The following is a 15,957-nucleotide window of genomic DNA, read 5'->3' on the forward strand; positions in this document are numbered from 1 at the left end:
TTCCGTTGGCAAGAGCGAGACTTCCGGTGGAGTTCCGTCTTCTCAGAATAAAAGCGCCATTTCTCTGAATGCACAGAGTTTAATAATCGGAGCCTTTAACTTCCCTAAAAGAACTAATATATTTAAAATATAATGTAAATACACAGTCTGTTCACGATCTAGTGTAATAATAATCACTGTAGTTTGTAACAGAACTCTCAGTAGGACGTGGGTGGTTTTATTTTGAAGGCTAGTTTCTTGCCAACAACCATTTTTCATGATGCAAGATTTTTTTCTCTCCCTTTTATTCAATTCAATTCAAATCGGCCAAAGCCATAAAATACATTAAACTAATGAACAATGATTGCACAATTAGGTACACGCATACACAAACACACTCATTATATATTCTAGTTTTATGAAAGTATACACTCATTGCAGAAAACAGATGTTCTGATGTGTGTGTTCCGATGAAGGGCAGCTGATGTCAAGACCCCCGTGTCGTCCGAACCGTGTGAGTCTGTGTGAAATCGGACGATGAATTTGTCAAAAAGTATTTGTTCCTTATTTTATGTTATGACGTGGTTTACACTGGGAGGAACCTCACCTGTTCAACAGAGGCCATATATTCGGATTTATCTCAGTTTCCAGGATATATTGTGCCTCTATTTTTATTGCGATTCATACTCGTCAGCACAGTCACACATTTCTGGTTTTATAGCCATGAATCAATCGCCGAAATAAACAATTAGTGCAACATGTGGTTGAACCTGAAACAGTTTAAGGTTCCATTACAGTTTTAGCCTGAATATTAAATGAATACAAACTAAGTTATCAAGTCGGCCTAAAATATGCAGTTTAATGTGAAAACACGGAATACAAAAAATAATTACAGGTGAAACGTTACTTATCTTTATATTTATTTTATCCCGATATATTTAACTATTCCAATCTGTTTCTTTATTTTATATTTGTATTTTTCCTGATTATTAATTTCTATTATTCATTCCTACCATTTTTTTTCTCTACAACAGAGCTTCTGGAAGACTTTATTCTCATCTCTAATAAAAACATTTTTAAATGAAATTAATAAATAGGGAAAATAAAATAATATAATAAAGCGGGACGTGATTTACATGACAAACTGTGAAGAAACAAAAATGCATAAACAGATTTTGTATTTAATTTTTTGAATTTTTTTTGATGAATGATGGAGAAAGAATATTAATAATCCCACATCACATTGATCAGCCATAATCGATGGGATCTGGTGGCTACAGATACAGGGGTTTGGGGCACCGTCCGCATTCTCTGGGTGTCGTGTTGACCGGCGGAAACACACCGAAGCAGTTTAAGAAGACTTAATAAACACGGTGGCAAAACCAGAAAAAGATCAGAACAGAAAAAAACCCACCTGGGGTGGCGGGAGCGGGCTGGACCTCCGCGGTCCTCGGCGCTGGGTACGCACAGGAGGAAGAGCAGCAGGACGCAGACTGGCAGTCCTCAAAAAAAAAAAAAAAACGAAAAACGAAAAACCTCGGACGTCAACACACTGACACACACAGGTACCAAACACCGGGGAAACCGCCGGTAACCCACTAACAGAGGGGGGCCAGAGGACAGGAAGAACCGGGCCCAGACCATGATAGATGGAGCAGTTTTTCCGACTTTCTAAGACCTAGTAAATGACGCGGGACGAAATTTCCCGTAGACCCTGAAGATGTTAGACAGCCTCTTCGGTCCAGCCGGGAGGTTGTTGACCGCGAACGGAACCCCTGATACACAAGACTGAAAACCACCATTTCCTTTTTTTTCTTTTCCTTTAAACAAACACCAAAAGTCAGCGGGGTCCGGTGTGGATCTGTGTTGACCTCCAGGCAACGTGGGGCTTGATGCGCTGTGCAGAACGTTTCCACCAAAAGGTGGCAGTAGAGTCAAACGGTCCTCCATGCAAGTCCACCACCCTAAGGAGTCATTGGATCGTCAGGTCTCAGGGGGGTTGTACCCTGAGAGCTCGAACCATCCCCGAGGGTAGTCTCATAAGTGCAGAACCCAGCTCTTCTCTTACCTAGCTTGTCTGTCTCAGCTCCAGAACCATGCAGGTCTGCAGAGTTCGTTGGTAGTGCGGGAGGAGGCTCCCCTGGAAGACCAGCGAGAATGGACCCCAGCGAGTCTGTGGATGAGACCTGATCCTCCAGAGTCTGGACCTAGGTGTTGACAGATGTTCTTCATCATCATCATCATTAAAAGCGTGTTTAATTAATTATGTCTTGATTGTTTGTCAATGGGACTCACGTAGTGTCATGTACTTGCAGACGTCCCAGACTTTCTGCCACGTCCAACTTTAGTGTGGATGTTATTGTCAAGTCTTACCAACGGGCGGGTGGTGCAGTGGTCAGCACTGTCGTCTAATAGGAGGTTCGGGGTTCCAGCCCCGGTTCCATCACAGGGTCTTTCTGGGTGAGTCTCCATGTTCTCCCTGTTCCTGCTGGGTTCTCTCTGGTACTCCAGCTTCCTCCACAGTCCAAAGACATCAAGAGGGACCAGGTTAATCCAGACTCTAAATTGACCGTAGGCGTGGCTGGGAGAGCCAATGGTTGTCTGTCTCTATGTGTTGGCCCTGCCATGGACTGGTGACCTGTCCAGGGTGAACCCCGCAGAATAAGCGGAGGAAAATTGATGGATGGAAGTCTTACCAGCAAATACACCATACGATTCTTAAGACAGTGACGGCCTGGCATTGGCGGGGAGGGCGGTGACGTCACTGGAGCGGTCCAGCCTGTGTTTTGAGAATGGCAAAAGTTCCTCAGTGCTGATGAGACGCTGACGGAGACTCGTCCCCCAGGCTGAGCGCCATCAATGACCCTGATCTACTGCCTCTGGGAACACCACCATTACACCCTAGAACCTCCGGGACGGAACGGGACCCAGCAGGCTGAAGGGGACGGACCCATGAGGCAGAGCAGGCTCGCTGTCCCCGTGTAGACCAGGTAAACCCGGTTCTTCATCCTGGTACGGTCCTCCTGACTCCGATATCCCGAGTTAGCGATCGATTAGCCTTCATGTTTGCTTATTTGTTTTTTCTTTGAAAGCTCGTGAAGACTTTTTGTTTTGTTTGATTTTATCATCAAACACGCGCACTGCGCAAGTCTTGTTATCGTTCTACATTTTCTGTTTATTCTTAATTTCTGGTCTTTGTACCAGGGGTTCTCAAATTGGAATCGGGACCCTCAGGAGTCCTTGTAGGTCTTCCGGGGCCATACAAAAGAAAAAAACACAAATAAAAAACAACAACAACTAAAACAACAAAAATATCAATAATAATAATAATCATTTCTTGAGATTTAATTCATCAATCTCTGCTGATTATAAATATAGTCTTCCTGACCATTCTTAAGTTGTCCCGTGGCTCTGGTTCTCTGGGAGTCTTTCTTATTTAATCAATTGTCTCCTGGCTTTGACAGAGATTCAGCCAATCTGCTGAATTCCTTAGACAAATAAAGGCAAAACTCATGAAAACTCCCTCCTGAAATACATCAGGAGATATATATTTTTTTATTTTATTTACTGCAACAAGAGATTATTGAAGCTCAGGAACATGAAAATGTTTGAGAGCTACTGTCTATTTCATGTACACACTGCCATGATAGCTTCGTGGGATGTATGTGTAGATACTGGAGGAATAATACTTAAATCCTGTATCTCTTTTGGAAGAACATAAAAACATATTATTTGATGCAATATTTCTGACTGTAGGACCTGTAATTATTTCTGATTTAATATTTTCACTACACTACTACATCAAGCAAATGTTGTGTTATTTATATTGATATGCAGAATTAGCAGTGTAATGCCCTGCCAAGTTGTGTACATTTGTTTCTATTCTATTCTAGTTGAGGGCGTATTTTACTTTGGAATTAGCTTTTTCGTTGGGTAAAGTGCAGTGTAATGATTTAAAAGCAGGAAGTAAAACACTGAACTTCTTTCTTGGCTGAAGATGATTGTGCTTCAGATGAGAAACGTCCAGCTGCATTTCGGGGTAAAACTGCCGGCTCTGACCTACATCCTCTCCCATTCAGTAATAGTTTGGCAGGAAAGACCTCAGAAATAACTTGCACCACTAAACAGTGACCAAACTGCTCCTTTGCTGTACTATTTTAGGGGCTAGTGTGTGCTGTTGGTACTCAGAACAGATCTGGATGCAACAGTTCTGCTTTCACGTTGCAGCGGCGACACACGGAGGCTCATATAAGACACGCTGGCATTCATATGAACATGCAGATGAGCTCAGAGACATCAGACTGCAGATTTAAGTTGGTTCATTTTGTTTTACCGCTCACTGAAATATAGTCCTTCATTACTGGGGCTAGTACAGTGTGGAGCAGGCTGCCTCTGGGTCCCGGTGTTCCCCAGGGGTCTACAGTTCACCTGACAGCATTATAGTTTTGGTGCATGTTTGAAGAGAGCAGAGTCAAAATTAATCTGCTTGTCGTGCACACTTTCTCTGTGCGCTCTTTAAATTGAACTGCAATGTGTTTCTATATGCATTTGAGACACCACATCCAGTATGGACCCATCGGTGGTCTGGTATTCAAAGTACCAAGTGTGATATGGAACCCTGAACTGGACTGACGTTGGAGACATGTTGCTCTTAGCAGAGACTTTTTCAGCACAAAGTATTTGTGTGTCCCTAGACTCTTGTGTCGCGTCTTTGTAACTGAGAAATACTTTTCTGAAATATTCAATTGTTAGCGGAACTGTACTGCTCAGAAATGATGGGGAAATCACAAGTTTCATTATGATACAAAATTATATGGCAGAATGGTCATGATTTCAGTGTGATATGTTTCAGGTGATTGTGATCGATATGAGATGTCACACAATCAACTCACAAAAAACAACTAAAATCTACATTGACCGTTTTATTCCTGATGGAGTTATGCTTGGGCAGTAATGATGAAAAAGCCTTATTCAAAGAATTTAACACAATACAAACAATAAACATCAATGTTTGGATGTTGCACCACTTCAGTTTGTTGATCATAGCGATGTAGGTCGGTTTATTGTTCCGCCCCTGCAGGAATCCATATGAGCTCTAATCCAAATAGAACATATTTATGTTAAAAATGAAACCTGTCTGGAGCTGTAAAAGGTTTGAAGTGAGTTTGTTAAGATTTGGTTTCAGGTTCATTTCCTCCATCAATGACATGTAGAACAGTCAGGTGTATTTCACACACCAGTCACAGCTACATGTGTGAAAGTAAACACACTGGCGGGGAAGTCTGTAACATATTTGGCAGGAGAAACTGGGAAGAACTCTAGGAACACAAACAAAAGGAGAAATAAAGACAAAATAATAATTGTTCCTCCTGTTACGAAAGACAGTCAGTTCAATATCTATTTGGCATCTCTGTACTTGACTAATAGAGATTGATTGGATGTTTTCTCTGTTTAAGATGCATAAATCCAACATGCACCGTTGCACTTTGTCACATCTGAAGCTGGAGACTTTTCCATCTGTAACTTTGAATTTATGAAATTATGTAGGAAATGCCACAGGGAACCTTAGTAGGCTTCAACTGCAGAAACATGCTGTGCTCCATCGGTTCTTCTGTTCTTTGGCTGGATTCCCCATCATTTCATATAGAGCTTTTCCAAATTGACCACCTGTTCCTGTTAAGAGTAGTGAGGGACCCTCTGGAGCAGGACTGAACAAATAGTCCCCGAGAGACTGAGGTAGCACCTGCCAAAATCATATACACTCACACACACGCATGCACTCACACACACGCATGCACGCACACACACACACACACACACACACACACACACACACACACACTCTCTCTGACACATTTTCCAGACCACCACCTGCAAGCGTACTGAGTGAAAGGGAGAGGTTCTGTCAGATGTGACATGTGAGCACTGCGTGCTCCTGTTAGCTCACTTGCTTGTGTTTCTGTCCTGAGTGTAACGTGGTGGCAAAGCTGCAGTGGCAATGTTGGTTTTCTTTTGACATGGACACCAACAATCTCACCTGGTTCTAAACAAATTCCATGAAGGTGTTTACACTTATTGCTTCTAGAATATTCCATTCATATTCCTTTTTACATTCTACATAGCAGCTAATGATTTAAAACACAACTATGTTACTTCCCACATGTTCTACATCAGCTTTCCCTCTGGAACGCTACCTAAAACCAGCTCTATCATGTTCTTACTCTGGTGGATTTGGAATTTTCTTGCTAATATTGCAGAACACTGAGCTCAAAGCCAACTTGTAACATTCACTTGAAGATTGAGCTTTGGTGTAAAGCAGTTTGACTGTCAGGAAGTCAAAAAAGAGGGATTAATGTGTCTACAGCTGAAATAGAGCACCACAGGGGTGAGGTACATTTGTAGTTCAACAGGAAGTTAGCATGTTAGGTATGAACCATATTTGTAGTTTTGGATGATTGAATCAGTAAATGAGCTCTGTGGTGAACAAAATTTGATGATCTTCCAGGTTTAGTTCATCAAGATTGTCTTGACTAATGAATGCCTCTGATGATGCTGGAAGCCTGAATGCCATGGTTAGCAGTGCTAAGCTAACGTTAGCCTTTGAAGAACTGAGCCACGGTCTCATGACTCCAAGGTCACCACCACTAGGCTTCTTCTGCTCGCACCCTGATGACCTTATGTAGATACTTGTTAGCAACAACCATTTTTAAAATGCATAAAAGCTTCAAAACTCACCATTGTGGTATTTACTGATGTATTTTATGTCATAGAACATGACATTATATCTTTCGAATTGTGTTAACCACAGACCTGGTTTCTAAAAACCTGTTGGCTTGGAGAGAAGGGAGCCGCACATTCATCAACAGTAACTTTTTCTTGGTTTCAGGGCTCATTCCTGCCCTGCTCAATTCTCAAATCCTTATTCCTGTTACAGAGGTTACAAAATGCTGTTTACATGACGGCATCTCAGGCAGAGTATTGTCATAACTGTGTTAACATTGGAATATTACGGTTTTGTAAATGTAGCCACCATTTTGATGAAAAGTTGAAGAATTTCAACCAAATGGATGACTGATTCTTTGGAACAGTTCTAATGTGTGGAGGTAAAGGAAATGATTTGGATCTGAAAAACAGAGAAGTTAATTTAAAATAGGGTAGTGAAAGAAGGCCAAGTCACAGGTAGCCAGCCGTGAGTGCAGGTGTGAACGCACACTGGAGGCATGTAGGAACCCCAGTCCATGTTTGTAGACGAGTCTGTATTAGTCTGTGTAATTCTCTTCATGAGGACCCGCCTCAGGAACCAGTTTCAGGCATTGTTTAACGAATATCAAGTCTGACATTATTTAGTCTTGATGTCTAAGCTGCGGCACAGCTGCACAGATACCACCTCCCACCATAGATTTGGTCAGCAGGGCAGTGAACAGTCTGCAGGGGTCCTCAAAAACTCAAGCAGGAGGTCAGTGACACGTCACAACATGTAAACCTGGGTATCATCAAGTTAACCACTTTTATTTTCTACTTGCCTGGATGACTGATTGTGGAAAAAGTCAGTCAGTCATATCAAGACAATTTAAACAGTCCTGTTGACCCTGAGGCAGCACTCAAGAGATCAGTAAATGACGATGGCGAGAGAGAATGTCATCCATGTCAACGAGGAGCTCCTGCTCATGGGAGTTTCAACTGTCAGTTCACACATGCACGCATACACATACAGATCCAATCAGAAGCGATGCTGAAATGCTGTAAACATTCCACACATGTTTACATCTTTGCTGGGACGTCTGGTCCCCCCAGCAGTGACTGTCATCAGGATGTGTGCTGACTACTGCAGGAGGTTTATGCATGCGGAGTATACGTCAGTCCAGGGGGAGATGGGGGGTCAATTATATGCTAGTTTGACTGTTATTAACCCCTTAGCATCCTCATCACCGTGAGAGCAGTGTGGTCTGAGCTGAATGTATCCAGGCTTGCTCAACAGCCGCTGGAGTCAGCTGTAGACCCGCTTCAACACCCTCAGCTGTTGTTTTGTCAGGCACGACCAATGAGGCTCGATGGGAAAATAAAAGAACTACATGTATCAACTTCTTTCTTGAAGAAACTCCAGAGCTGCAGATTTCATGCATTGGACATTGTCAGTTTCACTCTGATATCTGTTCCCACACACCTTCCAGAGCTCTGGGATGCAAATCAACTCAAGATCAGCCAACGTTTGTTGTGATTCAACATCAGATTCGGACTCCACTGTGTGAGACTGATAGTTCCCTGAAAATTTGTAAAAAAGGAGATAATGTCTTGAAATTGATCTTCATCTTGAAGAAGATAAACAATCCACAAAGATCTTGTGACAAAAACAACTCAATATAGAAAGTGGGGAGAGAATAGGGAGAATACACCAATTACATGCCAATTATGCGCAACAGTCTCAAAGTAAAAGAAACCCTGTTAAACCAGCACAAAAATTCCCAGAATAAAAGTTGTAAAACTAAATCATGGGTTCCTGTTATTAGTCTGGGTTGGACATTAATGACCTGCAGTGCACATCACTCTCACGTCCACTTGCCTGTCTACATTCCTGCCTGCCTGCCTCGGGGTATCAGTGCCGACTGTGGGACACATAGATATTTCTCACAACGTGCTTCTAACTAAACTGGGATTAAATGCTTTCAGAATTCTTCAAAAAAAACAGTTGTTCTTATCTCTGTTACAGCCACACGCTTACCATTTAGCCCAGCTTTCTTTCAGGCTAAAATCTTGAAAAGTGAAAATTATTACACACATTTATTATTGTACACTGCAAAGTAATAAATTGTAACAGATTTTACACCCCAAAACACAACTGAAAACCTTTTAATGTAATTTAGATGCATCATCGTAATGTCCTCCAGCGCTGGCATGGTGATGCCGTCTATCCTCGGGAAACCTGCTGGTCCCTGGTGCTACATCAGCCAGGATAACAACCTGCGGTCATAAAATTCAGGTCATGACTCAAGAACTGATAATGAATACAAATGACCAAGATGAGTTTCCTCAGGAGGAGGCTGGCGTCTCCTTACAGGTGTGGTGAGAAGCTCAGTCAAGAGGAACTCTGAGTAGAGCCACTGCAACTTTGTATGGAGGCATCTAGTCAGGATATCCACCTGGGTGCCTCCCTAGGGAGGTGTTCCAGCTGGGAGGAGGTCACAGGGTAGCTCAAGCACCAGGTGGAGGGACTACATCTCCCTGCTCCCTTTGGATCCCCAGACAGAGCTGGTTGATATAGCCAGAGAAAGAGCTGTTGGGGGTTCCCTGCCGGAGCTGCGACCTCCATGACCCAACATAGGATAAGAGGTCGAAGATGGAAGGAGGGAAGGATGGATGATTGGAGGGAGAGGTGGATGGATGGATGGAGGGATGGGTGGATGGATGGAGTTTATGTTATTTGATTGATTTGCCTTTAATATGTGTTAAGATGACTCAACAGCACTACTCATTATCAACATTATATTTAACGTAACAGAGGCGGCGCGGTGGTGCAGTGGTCAGCGCTGTCGCCTCACAGCAAGAAGGTTCCAGGTTCCAGTCCTGGCTCTGGCACTGGATCTTTCTGTGTGAGTCTCCATGTTCTCCCTGTTCCTGCATGGGTTCTCTCTGGTACTCCAGCTTCCCCCCACAGTCCAAAGATATGCAAGATGGGGACGAGGCTGATTGATTCTCTAAATTGACTGTAGGTGTGACTGTGAGTGTGAGTGGTTGTTCGTCTCTCTATGTTGGCCCTGGGATGGACTGGTGACCCATCCAGGGTGAACCCCGCCCTGCTGGGATAGGCTCCAGCCCCCCCACAACCCTTAACAGGATAAGCAGTAGAAAATGGATGGATGGATATTTAATGTGTTTATTGGACTCTACTCTGCTTACAAAGCTGTGGCCCAACAGTACTTGGAGTTATCAAAAACATTTGTATGCTTTAAGGATAATTTCTATTTTTTTGTTAATACATTGTTTCGATCAGGCACTGATAGTTCAATTTGCCCTGTGACTGGACTCACAACTCATTTACCACTATTAGTCGTAGAAGATTCATACCAAATGCTAAAGCATCTACCAACAGTGAAAAAGGGAGCAATCAGATTTTACACAAATTAAGAGAAATCTGACCCAGAGATCTGCATGTGTTGGCAAATAAATATTGGTCCGTGGCCTGAGTGCAGCCTTTGTCTGGTCCTGGAGGGACTTCACACACCAGGTCCTGGTTCCTGGTTCCTGGCAGGGCTTTGTGAGCGGACAGAGAGGCGTCAACACGGCACTGCCTGGAACAGTGTATCAAAGTTGTGTAGCCCTGCCTAATCCGCTCCTTGAGGGGTTGTGTGTCTGGAGCCCTTTCACATGCACAGCATGGCCCTTGTTTGTGCAGCAGTGCAGTTGGTCTTGGGGTGGGGGGTGGGGGGGGTTGTGCATTGGTGGGTGCAGCTGTGCCCTCAGCTCAGTGAAACCAGAGAGCCCTTACCCTGCTGGCCCATAAACTGCCAGCCCAGCCCAGTGTCCTCCTACTCTCACTGGAGACATCTTGTTGGCTGCCACCATCAGGACGAACCTTGTTGTCTCTATACGTTGAGTCGACGGCTCAGTAATGTGGCCATATATGGAGTTGTCTTAGCCAGCTGTTGGTGTACAAGAAGAAGACCAGACACACTAATGGATCCGTGTGAGATCCCTAGAGGATGATATGATGTGTTTATCACTTTATTGGTAAGTGTTATGATGTCACCAGCAAGTGTTTTACCACCATTTTAGCCTAATTATGTATCGTAAAGATCAAACATGGGTGAAGACATAAAAAGACTATCATAATTTGTCTTTTTTACTCAAAAAAATGCACTTACTTAGATACCTACATATCTTGGATAATTTATTCCTTGTTAGAGTATCACAAAATCTCTGGAAATTCATATTATTGATTTCAGTTTCAGTGCCCATCCTCAGGCTTCAAGTGTAATTACAGTTGAAATTATTGCTCGAAAATTATTGACAGTGTCAGGACCGACATAATGAGCCAACAAGGGTACAAATTCAGCCCAGGGCTTGTATTTGTACTGATATCGATGGTAACAAATACAGACCGAGGAACAGGAAACAGTGACCTTCTGAACCACCAGAAACAGGAGAAGACGACCAGCCCTCGTCCATCAGCTCCAGCTACACATCATCATTTGCTAGTCTATCAACATGAACTCACTAACTCAACTCTCTCCCATTACCTGCCTTTCAAATTTGCTGAAAATACCTATGAAAGGTATGATACAAGTAAACTGAAAGCTGTTTTTGAAGCATTAGGAGTACATGCATGATTTAGATCTCATTTGACAGGTGAAAGTCAGGATCAGTGTTGGTGCCACTGGCTTTGACCAGCAGGAGCTTGAACACAGACATATTATTTGGGACATTCAAAACATTCTCCGTCTAGACCAAGGATAGAATAAGCTTGAACTTCATTGTTATTTGTTTAAATGTGTGCATATTGCCGCGGTTGTGTAATATCATGATTATGATTTCTTTTACTATGGTCCATGTTACTGAATTCCACGCACACTGCACATTCTATCACAGCTTTGGCTAATTATTATGCTTAGTAATCTGTGTCATCACTCTGTGTGCTGTTTAATTACATGATTCAGGCTACATATTTGAGTCAGTCTGGATGGTCCAGATCTTTGACCATGTAAAACAACCACTGATGTACTAGATGAGCCATTCAGTCTTGTTGGTGAGGAGCTTCGTTAACTAATGTATTAACTGTGCTTGTACTGCCGTGTGCTTCACACAGATTTCTTGACCGGAATCCCAGACGGCCATGTGCTAGCTGATGTACCTCTTTAAAGCTAATCGCTGGAATAAATCATTTTAGTGACTGATGCTTTAAATGGTGCTGCAAGATGATGTGGGACTTCAGTCTATGTGACTTTCTCTTCATTCGTTTTGGTGTCAGTGTATCACATGGGGGGGGGGGGGGGCAATGAGTGCCCCCTTTTGGTTTGGAGTGTGAAATCGGAGGATCTGACCTGTTCAGATTACTGCCACTGCAGGGTTTTATTGTGTGTTTTAGCTGTGGAGTCCAACACAGGTAATGTGACGGGAGGCTTTTCTAGGCCATTCAGTGGTTTGGTTTCTTCCTGAAAGTGGAGCCTGGTTTCAGACTGTTGGTCCTCAGACATTTTCTTTGGCGTGCTGATCCTCCTTATCATCATTGTAAAAAGCTTTGAAATCCTTGAATATAGGATCACAGTGAAAACATCTCCCGATGAAGTTCTGTCATTGTGGCAAACCAAACACCACAACTGAGCAGCACAACTGAATTTCCAGGTTTGTGGTTCCAAACCAGAAAAGTAAAGATAGAACTGAGTCTAAACAGCTGATTATGTGACCCACATTTGTTTAAATCAGACTTTTCTTGTGCTAGACTTAAGACCCATTTTAGAAATTGTTGGTTCCCGTTATTGGGATCTGTGTGTGTGTGTGTGTGTGTGTGTGTGTGCGCGTGTGAGTGTGTGTGTGTGCGCGTGTGTCTAATGAGCTTAGTGGTGAAAGAATGCTGCACGTCCTGTGGAATTCTCATTGTGACCAGATTGTAGCAACAGAAGCAAACACTCCAATGAGAAGCATTTAACTTTTCAGACTATAGAGGAGACCACACGTGATCAGCCTGTGTGTCCCATTCACATGCAGACACACCAAATCCTACACACACACCAAGTCCATAGGCTCTGATATTCTACTCATCCTCATGGACAAGTTCTTCTCCTACAAAAACACCAGGAACATCTGGCTTGTGTCTCGAGTGTGAAAGGGTACAATCAGCATTCATTCCCTGGTGGAATGACTCACAGAAGTCATGGCCAGCTCTGATTGGCAGAGATGGAAATGTGACCCCTGGGTGGATATGCTAATTTTGGCCCATTTTCTGCTGCGACGCTATACACGGGAAACACAGTGGCTTCACCTTTCAGCTGTTTAACTTGGTGCTGGTAAACCCCAAACACCGTGGCTGCACCTGATTAACGGAGCAGTTCACCATCAAACAGCTCGCTCACTGCAGGGCTGCTGGCGTCTTTACTCTGCAACTGTGACTGTGTTTTGAACCAAACTATTCTTCTTCTGATTTAATGGTGTTGGTTTGTGCTTCTTAATTTGGATGTATGCTCATATTTACTCTTTATGTTCTGTGGTCTACAGTCTCCACACAGTCCCCCCGAGTTATGCTAATGAGTGGACAGGACAGGTTTGATCTGATTTCAGTCTTCAGACTGTCAGTGCCTTTATCGTGAACCAAGACTCTAGACTAGTGTCTAGTCCATAGCCATGCTAGCAGCTCAGTGTGGTGGCTGGTAATGCAAAATGCTAGTTGGCTCAAAGTGACAATGAACATGTTGTTGCTATCTCATTCGCAGTAAACAGTTACTTAATTACCAGCTGTAACTGTTAATGCTTATTCACATTTGCGAGATCCCAAACTTGTTTTATCTTCATATTCATGTGATGCTTTCAGCGACAGAAACCAAACTAAATATCAATTTGTTCTGCTCCTGTGTGTATTTTTCTTAAAATGGAAGTGAATGGAGATAATTCTAATAATCTTAGCTGCTTTCATGTGTCATCACCATGCATCTTCAGTGTTGAAAGTACTCAGCTTTCTTCATCTTTCGATTCTTATCAGCTTCAGTGATTTAGTTAGCTCACAGCATTCACGGTGTATTTTCTGCAGAAAAAGCTTTTTTCAAAATACTATTAACACTGCAAATAACTTGCCTGGTGTCTGTACTCGCTCACACATCATGTGTGAGGTAAAAGAAGCATCATCATTTTTGTAATTCTTCAAGACTCAGTGTGACTGGTGTTAGTTTGCCATTGATAAACCTTTATTAAAACTTCATTCTTCATCACTCTTTCCTTGTATTCTCTCCTCCTCCTCCTGTCCTGGTGAAGGTGCAGCTGCGACGGAGATGGCCGTGTCGCCGCAGTGTCACAGGACAGTCTTACTGGCTGTGGCCTTCTGTTTCCTGCCTTGCATCACTTCCTCCCTCAACCTGGAGGATCCCAATGTCTGCAGCCACTGGGAGAGGTCAGTTACCCTGCCATGCTTTGTTCACCATTCGTTGATTGTGCGAGATTCGCTAAACAGACTGTGTACATTTGATGGTGTTAACATCCAGGCATCAGCAGCACCAGGAAAACAAGTAGCTGTTTCCTTCTCAGGTTCAGTGGGAGCAAAGGAGCTGGCACAGTGACTCTGTATCCAAAACTGACAGGGCTTTTTTTATTTCTGTTAAAGCCCCACTATTTTATTGTGTATGTTGAATGACAGTGACCTTACATTGCTAAACAAATGTTTAGAGTGTGTAGGAATACAGTTGTTCTCCAGGACATGTAGAGAGACATCAGGTTGTGTCATTTTAGCATGTGGATACAGTCAAAGTTACCTCAAAGCACTTGACATAAATCAGGTTGAACCAGAACTATCAAGAACCTCATGAACAAGTTATCAGTGACAGTGGCAAGAAAACACTGTCCCTTTGAACAAATAGAAAACTTGGACACAAAAAACTCTTGGTAGGCGACTATCTGCTGGCTGGGGTCTAATTTGGTTAATAAAAATGTGTTTTGCCGTTACTTGAATGTGTCCTATGGTTTTGATGTTGGCCCTTACTGACGGGGGCTACCATGACTAACCAAATATGTATCATGTCATTTGGTAATTAGTCTTTAAGTTTGAACATGTTCAAATATCTATTTGTTGAATGTTATTTCTACAAGACGGCTAACTAATTACAGGGGACAGAGCTTCCTGTGTATTTATTTCAACATAAACACAAAACATCAAAGCAGAAACCAAGATGGACACAGTCCCTCGATCCCTGACTGAAGCCAGTTCCATCACAAACACTCGTGGTCATGTTCACAGGTCCGTAGTCCAGGTCACCCTCTGTGTGTCTGCTTCTGATAAGTTCAGTTGTGAATTCTCCATCACTACCACACTGTTGGACAGTTAGACATCGACCCTTCTTCACCCCTGAATATTTACATACATGTCACACTTGTGATGTCCAGCTCAGCTGATTCAGACATTTGCACCCTCACCTGCAGCCCCTCTGGGCAGCATTTATCTGTGCTAGTTTGAGAGCAGCTGACTGTGATGGAGGATTCCCAGTAAATACCATAAAGACCACCATCTCAGTATATAATGGGTTTCTGAGGGGTTGGACAGGTCAAACACATTCAGTTTTGTCCATATAACAGTGTGACGATGCAGTTCATCGGGTCCATATGCTTGAAGGTTACCTGGCTGATTTGGTGTATCTGGCTTCATTCATGGATTTACATGAAGTGTTTCTGCTAATGACATGGAAGGGAGGAATATAACGTGAAGAGTATTTGTCCAGGCGCAGAACCTTGTGGAACTCTGTGTCTTTACGTAAACGATCTGCTGAACAGGACTTCAGACAGCTATTTACATTCTCTTGAACACCAGTTGCAGTGTAATGGATGGTACAGCCTTTCAAACGCAGCGTTAGAACAGAGACAAGCTCTTGGTCTTAGAAACCCTCCATAGAGCTGTAGAGGCAGAGAGGTGTTGGCAAGTTTCTCAACTATATTGCCTTTCATGGACTAATCTGAGGCAACAGCTGCGTGCACTCTTCCCTCCTTCGTCCTGACCTGTTGACCAATCAGTAGTACAAAGGAAAACATGGCCATCATATCAGAGGTTTTTATTCAGCTTGTTTTTTTAATAATTTTTTAAGGTTAATTAATAGGAGCTTTATTCGTCTCTGTAAGGAAATTGATTTGCAGCACAATCACAGGGAACGATCAAAACAATCATAACTGGCACACACACGCGCGCGCACGTTGGGGGATGCAAGGTGCAGTTTCATCTACCATATAATATAAATGATAATGTAAAACCAACAATGATGCAGTTCATGACGGCGCTAACAGTGGTACTGTTAG

At 43.0% G+C, this 15,957-nt stretch overlaps 1 protein-coding gene across 1 annotated transcript in view; it reads left to right on the top strand.

Moving 5' to 3' along the window:
- Positions 1-2,308: 2,308 nt before the first annotated feature.
- The window catches only part of megf10 (multiple EGF-like-domains 10), a 49,970-nt gene continuing 36,321 nt past the window's right edge, over positions 2,309-15,957 (top strand). The window contains exons 1-2 of the mRNA XM_086188440.1: positions 2,309-2,969; positions 13,936-14,071. Of these exons, the coding sequence (XP_086044566.1) occupies positions 13,953-14,071 (119 nt within the window). The 5' untranslated portion in view covers positions 2,309-2,969; positions 13,936-13,952. The remainder of the gene's footprint in view (positions 2,970-13,935; positions 14,072-15,957) is intronic.

The sequence above is a fragment of the Aulostomus chinensis genome, chromosome 19, assembly GCF_037954235.1.
Source record: "Aulostomus chinensis isolate RoL2024-O1b breed Wild chromosome 19, RoL_Achi_v1.0, whole genome shotgun sequence".
Classification (NCBI taxonomy): Eukaryota; Metazoa; Chordata; class Actinopteri; order Syngnathiformes; family Aulostomidae; genus Aulostomus; species Aulostomus chinensis.